At 36.7% G+C, this 18,574-nt stretch overlaps 3 protein-coding genes across 3 annotated transcripts; 1 reads left to right on the top strand and 2 right to left on the bottom strand.

The window, feature by feature from the left end:
- LOC109712316 (ras-related protein RABF2b) lies at positions 4,392-8,026 on the top strand. The gene is made up of 7 exons (XM_020235812.1): positions 4,392-4,545; positions 5,152-5,229; positions 5,316-5,483; positions 5,779-5,827; positions 6,958-7,031; positions 7,368-7,461; positions 7,686-8,026. Exons 1-7 carry the CDS (start codon positions 4,507-4,509, stop codon positions 7,790-7,792), a joined length of 609 nt encoding a protein of 202 aa, XP_020091401.1. The 5' UTR covers positions 4,392-4,506; the 3' UTR covers positions 7,793-8,026.
- Positions 8,631-10,278, bottom strand: LOC109713416 (probable aspartyl protease At4g16563). The gene has a single exon (XM_020237478.1). It carries the CDS (start codon positions 10,164-10,166, stop codon positions 8,931-8,933), a length of 1,236 nt encoding a protein of 411 aa, XP_020093067.1. The 5' UTR covers positions 10,167-10,278; the 3' UTR covers positions 8,631-8,930.
- Positions 12,518-16,582, bottom strand: LOC109712931 (BTB/POZ domain and ankyrin repeat-containing protein NPR2; the record flags this gene model as incomplete). Its single annotated transcript, XM_020236747.1, is given in 4 exon segments — positions 12,518-13,011; positions 13,221-13,418; positions 15,042-15,792; positions 16,141-16,582. Coding segments are annotated over 4 exon segments (1,654 nt in total), but the record flags the coding sequence as incomplete, so codon positions are not given.

Genomic DNA, 18,574 nt, shown 5'->3' with positions numbered 1-18,574 from the left:
TCTTCTCTCTCTCTCTCTTTAATAAATTATATATTATATATATATATAATAGAGTAAATCTCCTGTACTTTCGAAAGTATGGAGATCTCCGTGCTTGTAAGTTATTTTCGATGATAGGAAATCTGATTCGACGATCACCTCCGTTAAATATAATCTATCCTATTGGAACTATTAGAAACAAAATTTATTAATTTTTTGACATCATTACCAAGCGATCAAAAGGTCTCAAAAATGACTATTTTAACAGCCGATGTGGCACGTTTTTAAGTTCAACAGTGTAAAAGTATCCAAATTAGATAAAAATTTAATAGAAAATTCTACTTAACATCATTAGCAAGACCAATACTTCCGATTTAAAATTTGAGTCTTTATTACTGTTTTTTTTTTAGATTTTTATTTTCAGCCGTTCATTTGAGGCAACTCGTTTACTAGACAAAAGAAGTTAAAAATTTATGAAATTTGTTTCTAGATAGTTCTAATAGCGTAGATCATATCTAACGGAACCGATCGCCGAATCGGATGTCCCATTATTGAAAACAACTTATAAATACGGAAGCTTCCGTACTTCCGAAAGCATAGGAAGCCTAGCTCTCTCTCTCTCTCTCTCTCTCTCTCTCTCTCTCTCTCTCTCTCTCTCTCTATATATATATATATATATATATATATATATATTTGAGAGATAGGTAGCACGTTATCCGCTTCGTTTATTTTATTTAAAAATAAACTTAGCTAAAAAATGTGAATCAACTGAACTTGGGACCTCGGGTACCAACTACCAAACCCTTTGCCACTTGCCCTAGAGACAGCCGGTATTAGAAGACATATTTGAACATGTAACTTGTTAACCCACTAAACAGTTTTTGTTACCGACAGTCCTTGCGTAGACGGCAACGAGTTTACTGATTGAATTGCAATCGAAATCTAATTATTTTATACTTTCAATTAAATACACTTTGAAAAGAAAGATCAAATAGTGCGTGCTTGTCTGATGATACGAGTTTATGGGTGCTGTCTGGATTAACCAAGTACAGCTAGCTCGTCCAAACTCGCGATTTCAGGGAAGTCGACATTGCGCTACGGTTGGACGATGCCATGACTTCCATCCGTATATATAAGAAGTGGCGAGCTCTTCAGAAAAAATTGTTACGGGTCTCATACGGGTTTCGCATATTTGCAAGATAAGTAGCATGATCCAAACGACCTGATGTGGGATTTTGAGAAGTTCCACCGTATTGAGTTACGGTTGTCCGAACAATCTCTTAAGCTTTGTAGTTTTTTACATTTTAATGAATTTTGCAGAAATTCACTCTTCACAAGAAACATTAGGCCTTCATTTTAGTATAAGCTAACTCTAAATGACATGGCTTAGGTTTAGTTTGGTATTGAGGCCTATCTAACGCTATTAGATAAAATAGAGTTGAAGAAAAAGTATATAGGGATATGCTTCTATGTTCTCCGGTGGGGCCGCCGTAACCGACTCATCGTAATATACGGAACGTAATATTACGTACGAAAATAAACAGAATATTTTTTCAACGTACTTTCTCACCGCACGTAACGCAATCTCCCCGCAATTTCAAACGAAGGCTTAATAAGATAAACTCATCCAACTTAGGATGAATTTTATTAAAAAATATAATTTATGATTCCTGGAGAATGGAGATATTATTTGTGGTATAGAGTATTAAAGGGTGCATACCTGTCATGCTATCAGAATTTTTTTTATTTTTTTTTGAAAGAGAAAGGTAGCATGCTACCGCTTCGTTTATTTCATTTAGAAATAAACTTAGGTGAAAATATGAATCAACTAGGATTCAAATCTAGGTCTCAGGTACCAACCACCAAATCCTTTTGCCACTTGCGCTATCAGAAAATGTTACTCTTATATTCAATTGTTCAACATCATGGCCATGTAACAACAGTATATGAGCCTTGTTATTATTAATCCCATGAAAGAGGAGAGTTTTCTCACACCCGTGACCATATTATTTTTGGCTAAATTATAAAAATTTCATCATACATATCCGTTTTTTTATTTTTCTTTCTAACTTTTAAAAAATTACGTTTTACTCTCTCAATATTTCAAGTTATTGAATTTAGTCTGTCCTGGAGTTCATCACTATTCTATCAATTTCTTATAATTTATATTGAAGATATCATTCAAAACGATAAAAATATATTAAAAAAATATTTTTTTATACATGAATAAAAATAATTTGATTATTTTGTTCTTTTTATTAACATCGTTTCATCTGTTATCTTAATTAAGTATGGTTAAAATTTTTGAACAAACTAAAAGCATCAGGAATTGTAAAATAATGAGATCAGCAAAAGCATTAGGAATTGAAGAAAAGTATTTGTACATTTTTCTCACGGAATCTCAATCTTTTGGATAATATAACATGAGCGCTGGCCAATTTTAAATCCTCACAGTTCCATGAGATCATAAATTCAACCTCAATCTATGATTTTTTTTTTTTTTTTTTGAGAAAACTCAATCTATGATATTTAATAAGTTAAATTACCCCATTATATGTAATGGATTAATTTTGCATGGACTATAGACTGGGTTCACCAACCGTGTTCCCTACCTATTTGTTATGTAAATTTCTTCTTTTTTTTTTTTAAGGAAAAGATAGCATTATACTTGTTTTATTTATAGAGAAATTGAATTAGGCTATAGGGATGAGGCAGCCGAGGCTTCAAAAAAAAAAAAAAAGTCTATAATTTGCGAGTAGCTCAATTAGCAGGGAGGAGCAATTCCCAATGTTTCGTCAAATGTAACAGGTTCTGGACAGCTAGTAGCGGTCCGGTGTGGTGTTTCTAAAGATCACCCCATTCCTTATCTCCCAAATGACCTACTAGCATGCTACTAGATCCAGGAGCCTGATGCTCGTTGGCTGCTACCCATTTTTGGGCAATATAAATTTCTTTGGTAAAAATTTTACTTAAAATATCTGAACTATGGATCAATTTTTAATCGACAATCTAGCCTTTCAAAATTTTGGATTTACTATCCAATTTTTTTATTTATTTGATTTGATTCAGTCAATGATATTTTGACTTAAGCTAATTATTTTAATAACTTTATAATTGCGCAAATTACATAAAATATATTAAATAAATCTATAAAAATAAGTAATGTATTCAAATTTTAAAGTCAAAAGGGTGTTGATCAACTCAAATTAAATAAATTAAAAAATTAAATAGTAAAATTAAAATTTTGGAAAGTTAGGTAGCAGATTCAAAATGACCATAGTTCTAGTTAGTTATGTACATTTTGACTTTTTTTTTTTCTCGTAAAACAAATAACAAATTTATTGGAAAGACCATTATTTTTTCCTATTAAATAAATAAATTTCTAAAGTTTATAATATTTTTATTTATTTTTTGAGAAAAAAGTATCATACTATCAGCTTTATTTATTAGAAGTTGAACTAGGCTACATAGGTGAGGCAGTAGACCCTGGTCGAGAACTCGAGATGAAAAAAAAAAAAAAGATTAACAGAACATGAAGTAGCTACTTTGCTGAAATAAATTCTTTCTACAAGTTCTTCAAATACTTGATTTTCTTAACTGCTGTAAGCAGTTCGCAATAAATTTTGTCTACAAAATTTTCAAATATTTGGTCTTATTAACTTTTGCAAACGAATTCGCATTAATCTTTCTAAAAATTAAATAGTTTCTAATTTTTTAAAGAGAAAACTTTAAAAATTTCTCCTGTAGTTTCGCACTTTTTTATTTTAATATTTTGTGGTTTAAAATGTATTAAGTTAGTACCCTGTGGTTTCTCACTTTATTACTTTAGTACCCTGTGATTTAAAGTGTATCAAGTTAGTACTCTCTGGTTTATTTTTGTATCAAATTAGTACTATGTGGTTTTTAAACCACAGGGTACTAAAGTGATAAAGTGCGAAACCACAGGGTACTAAAGTAATAAAGTGCGAAACCATAAGGTACTAACTTGATACATTTTAAACTATAGGGTATTAAAGTGAAAAAGTGTAAAATCATATAATACTAATTTGATACACTTTAAATCACATGATACTAAAGTGAGAATAAGTGAAACTACAAGGAGGGAATTTGAAGTTTCCCTTTTTTAAATAAAGGGCGTGAGCGTAGAACAGAACAAGTAGCATGACTTGGATTTTTCAATTTTTTAAATATCTAATTTATACGCGTTACGCCGACGACGAAGACCAGAAGGTTCCAATCCACCGTCTCCACCGATGCCACGTGGCAATTACAATAATAAAAAGTTTAAATACGAAAAAAAAAGTGAACGGTCATGATCAACGGTAACCTAAAAAATTCTACTTAATGAACGGTAAGAGATGCAAGGGCCAATTTCCACCTATATATGAGTAAAAAATTAATAAAAATAATTTTACGAGTCATTTGTGTTTATTTTTGGTTCTTTGCCCCCACCATCGTCCCCAAAAAGCTGTGCAAACCCCTTTTCGATTTCGCCTCTTTTGGGTATCGAATTCGCGGATCGAATCAATGGCGGGTGCGGGAAACAAGATCAGAAACGCGAAATTAGTATGATTTTTCCTCTTTATTATTGATTATTTGACTTCGATTTCGCTCAAAATTGGTGTAATCGTTCGTGTTGGATTAATTTGGAAAATTTTTGTGTTTCCTAATTCGTTGTTCATGGCGATCGATATTTAGGGTTTCTGTGATCGGCTTCATCTCGAATAGTTTAATGTTTGATTACTTATTTAAGGCCTGATTTAGCTAATTTGATGGTAAAACTCTGTATAGATGCCGAATGTTATGTGATTTAATTGTTGTTGATGATGATGATGAGTTTTATGTGATTTAGTTAAGGTAGATGCTGAACATTATGTGATTTAATCAGGGCAGATAAATTGTGCTTTGTATCGTTCATGCGTAGGTGCATTTTGTGATTTGATTTGATTTCTATTTTATTGGTTATTGGAAGTAGCTATGTTGCATAAACTTTCGTATAGTACCTCTTGTTCCAAATTTTGTTGTCTAAATCAAAGATTTATGTGCAATTCCAGTTTATTGATGCATATGGTATAGAGTAAATCTTTGTTTTCTCCTGTTATTTTTGCTAATTAGACTTGGGGAGCACCTTATTTATAGATACTTATTGATTACCATGATTTCGAATATCAGGTTCTTCTTGGAGATGTGGGAACTGGGAAGTCTAGTCTGGTTTTGCGCTTTGTGAAGGGCCAATTTGTCGAATTCCAGGTTTGCTATATACAGGAATTCCACAATCAGGGGCGGGAATAGTTTCTCTTTTGATATTTATCGATCTTTTGATTGTGAATTTGTAGGAGTCGACAATAGGCGCGGCATTTTTCTCACAGACATTGGCGGTGAATGATGAGACAGTGAAGTTTGAGATTTGGGATACGGCAGGACAGGAGAGATACCATAGCTTGGCCCCCATGTATTACAGGGGAGCTGCTGCAGCCGTAGTTGTGTATGACATAACAAATGCGGTTAGTAAAATTGAATAAACACGATTGTTCTATTGAAGCCTGTGAAAGTTAATCCTACATGTTTTGAATTTAAGATGGAATGGGTATGAAACTGGCCATCTCTTTTGTCATAATGATTTCTTGAAAGTTGGAAAGTTTGAAGAAATTTGGGTTAGCAAATGGTTGTGAAAGCATTTAACCTGGCTAGACTTTCTCTCAAGATGATTTAATCCTCTTGTTTAGTTCTTCAAATTTTGCTTGTAGATTGGACCTAAGAAAACTGCACACTGAATTCTCATTATGTTTACTGTTGTAGGCTTCATTTACACGCGCAAAGAAATGGGTTCAAGAACTTCAAGCTCAAGGTAATGCATAACCCTTCAGTTAATATATTTTTCTATTCTCTCAGATGGGTGTTAGCATCAGTTAATGAGGCTTGTCCTGTTTTCTCATTTTACTATTACTTGGAGAAAAGCGTATACACAGGAACTCAGATGAAGCATAATTTTGTATCAGATTCTTTTTAAAATTATTTAATTTTCTTACTGAAGTAATTAGAAAAATGGATCAGATAAAATTCTTCTTAAGGGCTTCAGAGGCAAGGGAGTATTATGGACAATTCAAATGCTATAGTTTAAAGATTTGTCAAATTAAAGAGACTCCTAATCATATTTTCTATAGTGTATGTCTCTTTTTATGAAAAATGTTGAGGTTTTGATGATTTGTTATGACGAAGAGTTTAACACCGGAGGCTTCTAAATAATATAACTAGTTTGAAATATAAGTTAGTAAAACCAAGAAAAGAGGAAGAAAGCCTATGAAAGGCTTCGGTCTAAAGCTACAGAAATTATTTAGATTTGGTATAGTTAGATTTGGACTGAAGCTACAGGAATTATTTCTTCTGGCATATTGGAATCTTAATCTTTTTGTACATATGTCTTATCCCTTTTGAGTGGATGTTGGATTTTTCGTTCTGCATCGTAAGTTGCACTTGCTGCATACTCTCACTAATGTGAATAAACTAATTTTTGCTTGAATATCTATTATATTTGTATTATGTCTTGTATGTAACCAACTCCCACAGTTCATTCTTTTTATGCCTGCAACGTAAACAATTGCTATAGAATATTCAGTGCATCTTGTTTTGCCTATGCTTCTTTTTGTCAGACTTACGTTGTTTGTTCTAGATGTTTGGTTCTGTTATACTTTTCTATTTTTTTTCATCTACTACTCTGAGCTGCGAGATGGAGAATTTTGATCTTTCAGCAGTTTAGCTTGTTTTTAGTGCTAACTTTGATCAGGTTAGTCAATGTTTCGCGAAAGATTTACAAGATCTGGCTCTAGGATTTGAATGTGCAATGTAATAGCTATAGTGAAATAATAGCATGTTAGAATTACCTGGTGTTATACAATACTTATGAAGTTGAACTTTTTGTAACGCATGTGAGTTGAGTTCCATTTGGCCAAAATTTTAATTTTCTTATTTGTTGTTTAGGTAATCCAAACACAATAATGGCTCTTGCTGGAAACAAAGCTGATTTGTTAGATGCTAGGCAGGTGTCCGCAGAGGTATGTATATGTATTCAATAGATAATGCTATACTACTTTTTTTAGACCAATTACTTCATTGATACTATCGTCTGCTGAAACTAATGTACTAAATTCTTCCACAAACAATTCAGATTCCTTTCTTTTATGGTTTTTCTCAAATTACAAATTTGGTACAAGTGTTTAACTGATGTCATACTGGTGTGGCAGCTGACGAATCGTACTGTGAAATACCAAATGAAAAGCTTCTAGTTTATATCGAAATGCATTGTCCTTGTTACTTTACCACCTTTGTGGTTTGCATCTTTTCTTAAATTTAGTGTTCTTATTATTTTCCCGCCATTTTGGTGATTTCAGGAAGCCCAGACCTATGCGCAGGAGAACGGTCTCTTTTTCATGGAAACTTCTGCTAAAACAGCAATCAATGTTAATGATATATTCTATGAAATTGGTAATTCCTATCTCCAAACTAACCAATCCACTGTTCATTATATTAATGAATTTATTGGTAATAAATTCCCCGTTACTTTTTGTTCTCGTCCATCCTGCTTTTAGAAAATTTTTATATGCGGAAGAAACTTTGGACGTTTCGTCAATGTTAAAAATTGAATTTGCAAGCGTGCAAAAAAGAAAGCTTACTTTGAGCTGTTGCTTTTATCTTTTGCTTTTTTGCAGCAAAGAGATTGCTTCAAGGGCAACCAGCGGCGCAGAACCCTCAAGGAATGACTCTCAATCAGAGACCGACCGAGAGATTGGTCAATGCTTCTTCCTGCTGCTCATAAAATGTAGTACCGACGACTCGTTACAGTCAAAATTCGTGGTAGTGAAATGTTCAAAGAGGTTTTACTCAGCAGACTCTCTCCTGGTTTCCGTATGAATATACCGCGGTGGTGCTATTTAGTGTTGCATTTATTTTGCTGTAAATGTGAATTATAGTTTACTATGGTGAAATTATTGGCATGTTATATTAGTTTGAATCTATCTCTAAATTTATCATTGGTAGTTTCTTGTGGTGATTCTTTGCGTTAAAAGATCGGTCAAATTAATCATCTCATCCTGTCGTTGTTCGTCGCAGGTCATTTCTTCCTTCTAGCAACATAAATCTTTTCTATCGAGTCTGCTTACTTCGTTGCATTTTGTTTTGCTTTTTTTTTTTTTTTTGGTCCTCTTCTTCGAGAGCTTCTTCCTTGAAAGAATTTCTTTTTTGTGTCCATCCATGCTTACGTAAGCTGTCTCATCTGTTTCATCTTTCTCGTTTTTTCCCTAACACTCTTTTCGTGAGATGAAGTTCCTTTACTGCAAATACATGCTCACTTTGTTTTATGCAGAAGTACCTAACAATAGAGCAATAATTAATAGAGCTTTCCTGTAATCACAGCACATTCGTATTTTTTAGATTCATATGAGACATGTATGCTCACCACTTTGTCACCGACAATTTGAATGTAACTAATCCATTTGCCAATTGTTGCATATAGTAGTTGTAGTTGAAACAACCCTTCAACGCAACAGGATAACCTATCATATCATCAAACTGCTGTTCACACCGAAAGTGACCTGACAATTGATTAAGGTCACATTGACTTATCAAACAGAAAACGTAAAAAGGTGTGGATTAAATCAGAGCACCAGCACTAACACAAACTAGTATATAATTTAATAGATGCATTCCTCTGGTGATTATTTAGCGAGCGGCGGTGCATGATTCGATGCTTTGACAAGTAACTCTTAATTATATATATATTGCATTAATTAAAGTGATCTTCCAACTAAACAATCACCTTAATCCAGCATCCAAACCCATAGAAAAGTACAAGAACCACAAAAAAGTTTAGGAACCTTTCTGAGACTCGAAGTACAGCAACTGCTTTATTTCTATATTCTTGGGCTTTTTTTTTTTTATTGTGAACTTCTCAGCTTCTAGTGGAGGCCATATGCATCTGCAGAAGAAGCACAATCCATAGGCTGGAAACCAATTCTCTCCCTTTCTAAGTCGTACACCACCTCCACATTTTGTTGCTGGAAACTCCCAAAAACCCCAACTGGACCATAATCCCCATCATCCATGCTTTGTAGCAATAAGCACTTCACAACCGTACCGTTCTTCGGAGCACTCATAGCATAGAAGCAACTCTCCTTAGGCAATGCGAGCTTCACATCGTTCGCGAAGTAGAACGTTACGGAGGGAAGGTCGTCCGAGTGCGAGCCGTTGGAGTACGGAATCTTGTAACATAGATCGAACCCGGTTCGCTGCTCGTACTCGCTTGATCTCTCGTACGCGATCTTCGCGCTTAAGTTCGATAGCAAGAGCGAGTAGAAAGGCTCGGGGAGATGAGTGTATGTTGTGCCTGTATCAATGATCATCCCACCATTCCCTTCTGAATCAAAGCTCCTTAAATTTAGAGGGGCTTCTTCAATAACACTAGCATCAGTGCTAATACTGATGCCTTGTAGGCCTATGTAGTAGTAATTTGGGTATGTGGGACTCCTCATCATGGGTGTGAACATGAAGTTCTCCCTAGAGGAGATTGCAAGATCCCCTACAATAAGAGGACTAGTGATATTAGGGTTGTTTGCATATTTAAACCCTAAGAAGCAGTAGGAGAAGCCCGTTTGGAGGAAGCCAAGCTGTGAGGGGAGAGAAAGTGCACCCTTTCCAAATCCTGCAATTCCAATTGGCTCCCTAAATGAAGAGCCCACACAACCAAAGCAAAAACTTGGGACATCTTTAGTAACAGTCCCATGAACCCTCAAAGTGTCCCTAGAGAGGCTCCCCAAGACCATTCCACCTGCACCGTAAGTGTAGGAGAAAGAAGGGCATGGCCTGGGACAGAAGCCATTTACAAGAGTGCTCAGCGAGCACCCGGCCATCGCGCACGGGTCGTAAGGGTTATCGGAGCTATGCACATTGGTGCAAAATTGGCTGGTGCATAGATCTCTACTGCATGAGGAAGAGTAGGTTGGTGAGAATGTTGAAGTTGGAAGCTTGTAGTTTCTATATTCATCACAGTCCATGCAATCAAAGCTAAAGTTGCCACAAGGGACCCATGTGAGGTCACTACCTGTGTCCATGTAGACTTGGACCACCTGTGGGGGTGAGCCCAGGGTCAAGGAGAGCAAGTACCCATCTCCATATCCTCTTATTGGCTCCATCATGTCTAAAGCATCAAGAGGTTTCAAGTGCTCATCAAGCGACTTGGATGAGAGAGAGAGGGCTCTGGAGTGGGTTAGAGACAACACCAGAGAGCCATGATCCTTGTGTTTTGATAGAGAATGGGGCAATGAGGTGACCAAAAGGACAAGGAGAAGGAGAAGGAGAGAGAGAAGAGTGTGAACCATTTCTTTGAGTATGGAGATCTAAGGGATTAAAAGAGGGTTTTATAGGCAATGGTAGGGTTACAAAGTTAAGGTGTTTGCATCTCTTTTTTCTTTTGGGGGGGGGGTGGTCTTTTTTAAATTCTTGGATTTGTGCGTTCTGATAAGGACCACTTGAGATGACAAAGGGTGGTGATTGGGTGTTAACTAACAATGCCAACTAAAAAAGGTTGATACGTGCATGGGAAGTACACAAATAACGTTAACTATTTGGGCATGCATTAGGACAAACTAAAAGAGAACAAGTGTAGTCGCAAATGAGCATGTTCTCTTTGGTGTCCTATATAGAGAGTTAGCTCATATATATATATATAATTAAGATTCTAGGGCAATTTCTAGTTATAAAGCTGTTGTGTTGCTGATATTTTCTTTTGTTTTATTTTTTCCAAGGACAACTGAGCCATGCGCATGCTTTTGTTTTTCTTAATTTGTTCTTTTCTCTCCTTGAATACAATTAATTAAGGCATTAAAAGTAAACTATAAACAGTAATGTAGTTGCTTGTTTTAAGGGAAGGGTCCTTGGAATAGGGGGAAACGCATGAGGTTGCTGAGTAAGTGCCTAGCTTTTGGAATAGGTTTTTTGTGAGAAGTAATGTTTGTTGGGTACGTACGTTTGGTATAATTAAATGAGCTGATTTTGATGTTAGTAGGATTTAATTAAATTTGGTTTTTATTCTGTTTATTAATTAAATAAATTTGATCAGATCTAATAAATTTAACTCGTACTCCTAGTAAAGATGATTCTGTTAATGTCGCTTTACGTATTTGAAGGGTATAATTTGGACTGATCCCCAACCATTTTGCAAGGTTTTTACTTTAATTTTTCAAACTATGAAATCAGTTTCGTTTAGTTTTAAAGGTATTTTAATATTGAATTGAACCATATTACGGGATTGAATGAGACCGAACCAAAATAAGGGTAATTGAAACTGATTGGAATTTTTTTAAAAAAAAAGGATCCATGAGAAATTAAGTTGAGAACCCCTCGTACAATTTACTCAGATTTTAAAAATAAGTAAATAAATAAAGGAGCTATCAAAAATATCTCTACAACCTAAGTAGCAAATTTCTGAATACCTAAATATGTTTTATTTGAGAGAAATATAGCATGTTATCTCGGCTTTGTTCTTTTTCTTTTTTAGCAATGAATTCAAGTATTGTTTGATTTCTCGAGAAAGTGTGTAAAAATAATTTTAAAAATATATATATTTTTTTAACTAAAGGGGCGAAAACTGTAAAAAAAAATATATATCCATAAACAATTTTTTTCTTAATTTTTTTTTCCATACTTTTCTAAGAAACAAAATAGTTCTTTTAACTAAAAATGCGAAACATTTATATTTTAAATTTGAACCTGGAGTATCAATTATGTATCAAATTCTTTCCTAAAATGGATATATGTCGTATCAATGTAATAGTGTGGTATACAACATGGAAGGGACAAAAGAGGGAATTAAAGTTTCTCAACTATTTCTTGTGTCACGCAGAGTGCGATATGTACAAGTGTACAACTGTGTCGCCTCACCGAGTGTATTTACCCACACGGGGATATTTTAATTGTTTGCTGCAGTTTCTGAATATAGTGAAACACGGAGCCTGATTTTGGAGACTTGAATTACGATCGTCCATATTAAATGAGTCCAACTGTTACCAAATAAGGTGTCGCAATCAATTTGGCACATGCATTTGGTATCATTTTTGATTAAATGTATAATCTGGAATAAATTCTTTCAGTTTTATTTTTTAGAAAATCTGGTCTCTACCATTTCATTTAGACACATCGCTCAGTATGAATTGCACAAAAAAAAAAAAAGAAAGAAAAAAGAAAAAACACATCATCCTTAACACAACTAGGTGCAACATCATTCCAGAGCTTTTTGTCATTAATCAACTGATTTGCAAGTGACCTATTTTATTGAAATCATCAAACAGAAGGCCAAGAAGCAGAAACCACTCATCAATTGCTTGTGAACTGCAGAGGAGCACAGACAAATAAGGAGTGAAACGAAAAACTAGACGAAAAACACGAGAACTTGCTAAGCTCGTCATCAGCACTGCACTTGAGCAAGTTGAGTGCGGTGGCGATGCGTCACCACCGCACAGAGAAGCAACTATCAGAGCATTGTGACCCATTGATACCATATTACCGCAGGGGCACGCTTTCAACTATAGATATAATATATTATTCTTACTGTACTTGTTGCCGTCCCTGTACTGTAGGACGCACGATTATAAATACAAATTTGCGCTCAAGACAAACAACACTAGATGTCAAAACTACTGGAAATCTCCTTTAATCTCCTTCCTTGTACTTCATACCATCTAACATTACATATTTTTCACTAAAAAACTATACAACTCAATTATTTTCTTGTAGCCTTGTTATGCCTCGCCTCGCCCTTAAGTGAGTTCGATGAGGACGAGGAAGATGACAACCCACAGCGCACGGCCTTGTCTTTGGTGAAAGCCTTTTGGACGTCTTCTCTGAGCTCGCAGAATCGCATCTTCTTGATCTTTTGCTCATCGGGGGAGCCTTTTTGGAGGTAGAACAGATCAGGCAAGTCATCCTCGAGAAACTTGTCCAGGACTTGCGAACAGTGCGGGAAGTAGTGGCGGCCTAGATTCACTGTTCAGAAATTGGTGAAAAGGTGTTATCAGTAACTAAAACAACTTACAACGTGAAAACTGAAAATCACTACCAAGAGTTTAATTTGTTGTCAAAAAGTATGTCAAAGAGGAATAAGCAATAACAGTGCTTCAAATCTACCATGCAATCCTCTGAAAACTGAAAGCTAATCTTACATGACTTGAACAGCTATAATTGCTTTAAGTTACCTGTTCTCGTTAAAGCATCAACCCTCTCACGCAGCCTCTTATTTCGCATTGTAGGGGTCTCATTAAGATCGACCTCTCTCAATTGACCATTAGATCTGTTAGATGCAGCAAGGCCTGCAAACTCTGCGGTTGCCTCTGCATGCGCTATTTCCATAGCTAACTTCGCTTCGGTAGGGAAGAATAATCTCGCAAAAGCAACTGCGTGAGCAAATGAGTGCAAATCACATTAAAAAAAAAAGAAAAAAAAAGGGATTCATAGGACAGCTTATTATATCAGCGCAATTCAAATTAAAAAAAAAAAAGAAGAGAAACGCATGGATTCATAGGAACAGCGTATTTTATCAGCGCAATTCATATTTAAAAAACAGAAGAAAAAAAATCATGGATTCTTATGAACAACTTATTATATCACACAACTTGTTGAGTAGTTATACATTCTGCATTGATATATGTGCATTCACACTCTGACTACAGAAAGTTCTCTGTTGAAGTTAAGGCCAAAAGGTGAAAATCCACAACTGCAGCCTAGAGACATGTTTCACACACTTTTATTTTCTTTTATTTGTCATTTCTTGTAAAATTTTATAAAACAAAAATGGATAGATCCAATGTCATTTATTTAGGACAGGCTAGCCTTAAAAGCAAACATTTTCGGCATCTTGTATGGACACTCTGTTGTAGCAAAATGGAGAAGAAACGAGGGAGAAAGAGGAAAAGGCCTCAAGGCATGTAGTGATGCCATCGTTTGAGAGAATTGTATTGTACTGGGCCAACATATAACTTCCCGGAGTACAACGAAGCATGAACCTTGACTACGCTTGCACACAAGAAGTCAAGCCTTTGAGCACTCTCGAATAGCAAAGTGGTCAATTAAAAATTAGTAGAAGGTTAAGAGAAGTTAAGAGATAATAGCATTCTGTCTACTTCTTAATTCACGGGATGACTCACTTGTTTATAGGCAATTACTATGCCATGTGAAGAGACACGTTTTAATGTCGTATCTTCGCATACCCAATACATCCATCGACTGCGAGTAATTAACTCTTTAAATGGTGCAAAGGCGCTCTTATGCCTATAACAGTAATACCAATTCAATTTGAGTTGCCAAAATCTCCAACAATCACAGTCAATTGGGATTGGCCGTACCTAATTTCCCACAGAAAAGGAGGAGCATCTGCTAGTTGCAGAGCTGAGACCTTTATAACTGCATTACTATTGACAAATCAATGTTTTGTCAGCTGGCAACTGCCAATTTTTGCTAACAGCCGGACAGTTATAAAAAAGCTCCATAGAGGATAGGCACTAAGTAACAACATAAATCATACGAAAAAAAAAAGTTTTGACCCCAATATTAAGTAGTTCAAAGGAAATAACATCATCTTTACACGGCTAAAAATGAAAATAATCTGATAGTCGCTGAATGCAGACCTTTTAGACCTCACTAATAGCATTTAATGATACTCACGTCAGAAGCTATAAAAGGATGCATAACTATAGAAGTATGCACATACGCATCAAGGCAAAAGATCTAGACTCTATACTGCAAATCAACAGACACAACTTTTAAACCAATTTAAAACTAAAGGGATGATAGGCTTAGCAGATTTCTACTCGGGACTTGTTCTAATACAATTTGAATAATGGATTTCTGTTCTCAGAAAAAGGCGGAACAAAAAAAATACAGGGTAATTAATGTTTTTCCTGGCTTCGTTTGCCAAACAAACAAACAAAAGAGTAGATGATTTAATTATAGCCAAATGTGCAGCAATTATTCCCAAACAGTTAGGAAGAATCTAAAAGTAGACTGGTAAAAACTCAAACCTCTGTTTTCCAGGTACAGAAGCTTCATGTGTAGGTCGTCAGCCAATAACGGGGACGTGACCGAGTCTTCCACAGCCACAGGATTCCTGATCATCTCTCTTTCCAAAAGATCGATACACATCCGATCTTTATTTGACTCTTGCCCCTGCTGCGTCCTTGTGTTGTAGTCCTTCGCCCTTGTCAGCCTCCTACAGATGCTTACAGAGTTCCGTCCGTCCGCCGTCATTTCGGACACAGAAGCGCCTTTAGATAGGAGGGACATGATTAGAGCTGGGTCTCTTCTCATGACAGCCATGTGCAATGGTGTGTATCCTCTATCATTCTTTAGATTCACATTGGCGGCTTTAAGATCTAACAATTCTGCTACCACTTTAGAATCACAGTAGGCCGCAGCATAGTGTACAGCATAGGCATCATCTAAGGTTATCTCCGACTCAGTTAGAAGCATCTTAACAAGTTCAACATCATCGGAATCGAGGGCCCTGTGGATTCTTCTGACTCTTTTCTCATGAACAGGGTCCGCAACCAAGTTATTAGCTTCATTAGGCTGGGATTTGCGGCGGAGCTGCTTGATCTCCTCAGCAACTTCATCCGGAAGCTCTTTCTCAAGAGAGGTATTATCTAGATTGGATCTTGCAACTCTTTGTATACAGTGATTGAGCAGCAGAGTAAGCTGCGAGTGGAAAGCAACTTGTAGAATGGGTATTACGTCTTCTACCAGTGCCTTATCGACAAAGTTGAGAAGGCGACGCTGTAAAAGACGATTCTTAGCAAAACATTTGGCAATGCGGGAAATACAAAAAGAGCCAAATAAGAGGAGAATTGTACTACGAAGGACCTGCTACAGAATTATCCATATTTCACTATATAATAATTTAGGGCGTATACACAAATAACAATGCCAACTATAGTTGAAGGTAATAAAATTGGCAAGTAGATAATGAAACTGGGGGAAAGGAATGATTTGAACTGTTCAGAGTGGCTCCAAATCAGTACATAAATACAAAGACGGAGCAAATTAGTATATTAAGATCCTGGTCCAAATGTAAACTACCAAGAAGCAAAATTAGCATAGAGGGAGTTATGAATCGCAAGCGACCTGAAACAGGGAGACGAGCTCGGAGATCTGAAACACCGAGGAGGCGTACATGAGCTCGACAGCGAAGGCGATGGCGGGGCGGCAAGCGTCGTGGGCGCACATGCTGTCGACGCACACGGAGACGTCGGGCGGCGCCGCCTTCAGCTTGCCCGTGTACAGGTAGCTCAAGAAGACCATGAAGGCCTCCCGGCCGACCCTGCCGTGCGTCACCAGCTCGCTCATCTGGTACTGGGGCTTCCCCTCGGGGCGCGGGCGCGATCCTCCGCCTCCGGCGAAGAGGTCGTGGAAGAAGCGGCTCCGCGCAGCGAGTATGCAGCGGTGGACGCCCACGGCGGTGCCCTCGACGACCACCTCGGCGTCGCTGCAGTCGAAGTCGGAGTCGAGGAGGAGGCGCTCGAGGTTCGAGCTCAGGCGGCTCAAGCTCACCACCTCGAGATTCGCGCTGGAGCCATTGGAGAGGTAGGAGGAGGAGGTGATCGTCGAAGAGTGCTCGGCGACGTTCTCCATGGTTATTGAAGCAAAATAAGTAAAAAGCAAATCCTAAATTTCGATCGCCATGCTCCTCTGCGCTCCAAAGATCCGAGATTACGACGATTTTACCCTGGAACGCGCGCTCCGTCGCATCCGATGCTCCCGACAATCGACCTTTGTCGCGAATCCGATCTCACGGGCCATCCATCCAATCTAAAACCCTAAATTCTGCCCGAATCTCCCCCCAGGAGTGCCACAAAAAAAACACCCGGCGAAAAGATCGAATCAAAGACTTTCGATTCGATAAACACCAAATAACTATCAAAAACCCTAGAATTTCGACTCAATTCTTTCCAAAAGCCAAAAACTCCGCACGATTCACGATCGAAGCAATCAATTGCACAGTAACTGAAAGAACGATTGAAATCGATTTACTGGTACGAAATTCACCGCGAATCGGCGCCGAGCCAGATGAAATTAGGGCGAAAAGGGGAGGAAGAATCGGAGAAACATCTCGAGGTATCGAAGAAACGTGAGGCGAAAGTGAAGAAGAACACGGTGGGCGGGCGCTGATATTTTTTTTTTTTTCTTTTTTAACTAGGAATTAGATTTGGGGGCGATTCTTTTATTTTTGTTTTTTTTTTAATCATATTTTTTGCGTTTCGTTTCCATTTCTTCGTTGGGGCGGTGAACGCGCCTATTGATTGATTAGATGACGAAGTCGCGTGGTGACGTCACGGGTGCCGTCACTCGACGGTGCTTCGTTTTGCTTACGTCGGCGGCGTCGTGGGGTAGGACGAGCGTTACAAGTGACGCGCCAAGCATGGGCACCAAAATCTCTACAAAGCCAGTTGTACAATTTCTCCTACAACCTTCTTAAAAAGCTAAATTCTATATTTTGTGGAAAAAAAAAACCACTTTTTTGGGGAGGTGTAAATTGCAAATTGCATAGTAATTTGTAATATTTAAAATACAATATTTTAATGTTCTTTTTAAGACACTGTCTCAAACAAAAAATTATTCAATTGTAAGTTACATGATAAGTTTTGTTTTTTTCTCAGTTGACGTATCATTTCATACAAATTTATTCAAAGTTCTCGTAATATTATGCCAAAAATTGAACATTCAACTTTTTAGATAGTCTCCCTGGAAAATAAATCACCTACTTCTTTAGCAATTACTAATTACATGAGAAGGTCAAGTGCGATTCCTTTGGAAGTTACGTTAATAGCATCTTTTTGAATATTTCTGTTTTATGAGATTTATCGACAAATCAAATTTAACGCTCTTATTATGTTTTATATATATATATATATATATAGAGAGAGAGAGAGAGAGAGAGAGAGAGAGAGAGAGTTGAGCTGGAATGTTATTAGTAGCAAACGGACTCCGTTGCCATCTATTTGTTTTCGATGATGGAGCCCTCAAATCGACGATCGGCACCGTTGAACATGATCTATATCACTTGAAATATTTAGAAATTAAATTTCAAATATTTTTGATATCATTGACCTAATGATCAAAGGGTTTCAAAATTTGTAATTTTAATGGTCGATATGAGGTGTTTTCTCATTTAACGGTGTAAAACTATCTAAATCAATTGAATTTTGGTTAGAAAATTTTTTAAACTATTTAGAACAAGATCTACACTCTCGATCTTGATTACAAAATTCCTATTATCACTTTTTAGAGGATATTCATTTTCAGCCGTTCATTTTTACGCCCACTTGATGAACGAGAGAACAATATCGGAAAAATATGAAATTTGATTTCTAGATACTTCAAGTGGTATAGATCATTTTCAACGGTACCGATCGTCGATTTGGAGGCTCCATCATCGAAAACAAATGGGTGGCAATGGAGCCCGTTTGCTACCGATAGTATTCCAGCTCCACTCTCTCTATATATATATAGAGAGAGTTGAGATAGGATACTTTTATAAGTATCACCCCCATGGTGCTAT

Source organism: Ananas comosus, linkage group 7, assembly GCF_001540865.1.
Source record: "Ananas comosus cultivar F153 linkage group 7, ASM154086v1, whole genome shotgun sequence".
NCBI classification, from domain to species: domain Eukaryota; kingdom Viridiplantae; phylum Streptophyta; class Magnoliopsida; order Poales; family Bromeliaceae; genus Ananas; species Ananas comosus.
The sequence above is the reverse complement of the archived record's forward strand: the minus strand, read 5'-3'. Positions and strand labels throughout refer to the sequence as shown.

Excerpts from the sequence above, each read along its gene's own strand:
- LOC109712316 (XM_020235812.1), top strand. The coding sequence starts at position 4,507 with ATGGCGGGTGCGGGAAACAAGATCAGAAACGCGAAATTA. Across the intron at positions 5,484-5,778 it reads TGTATGACATAACAAATGCG|GCTTCATTTACACGCGCAAA; the intron begins GTTAGTAAAATT and ends TTACTGTTGTAG. Across the intron at positions 7,032-7,367 it reads CTAGGCAGGTGTCCGCAGAG|GAAGCCCAGACCTATGCGCA; the intron begins GTATGTATATGT and ends TGGTGATTTCAG.
- LOC109713416 (XM_020237478.1), bottom strand. The coding sequence starts at position 10,166 with ATGATGGAGCCAATAAGAGGATATGGAGATGGGTACTTGCTCTCCTTG.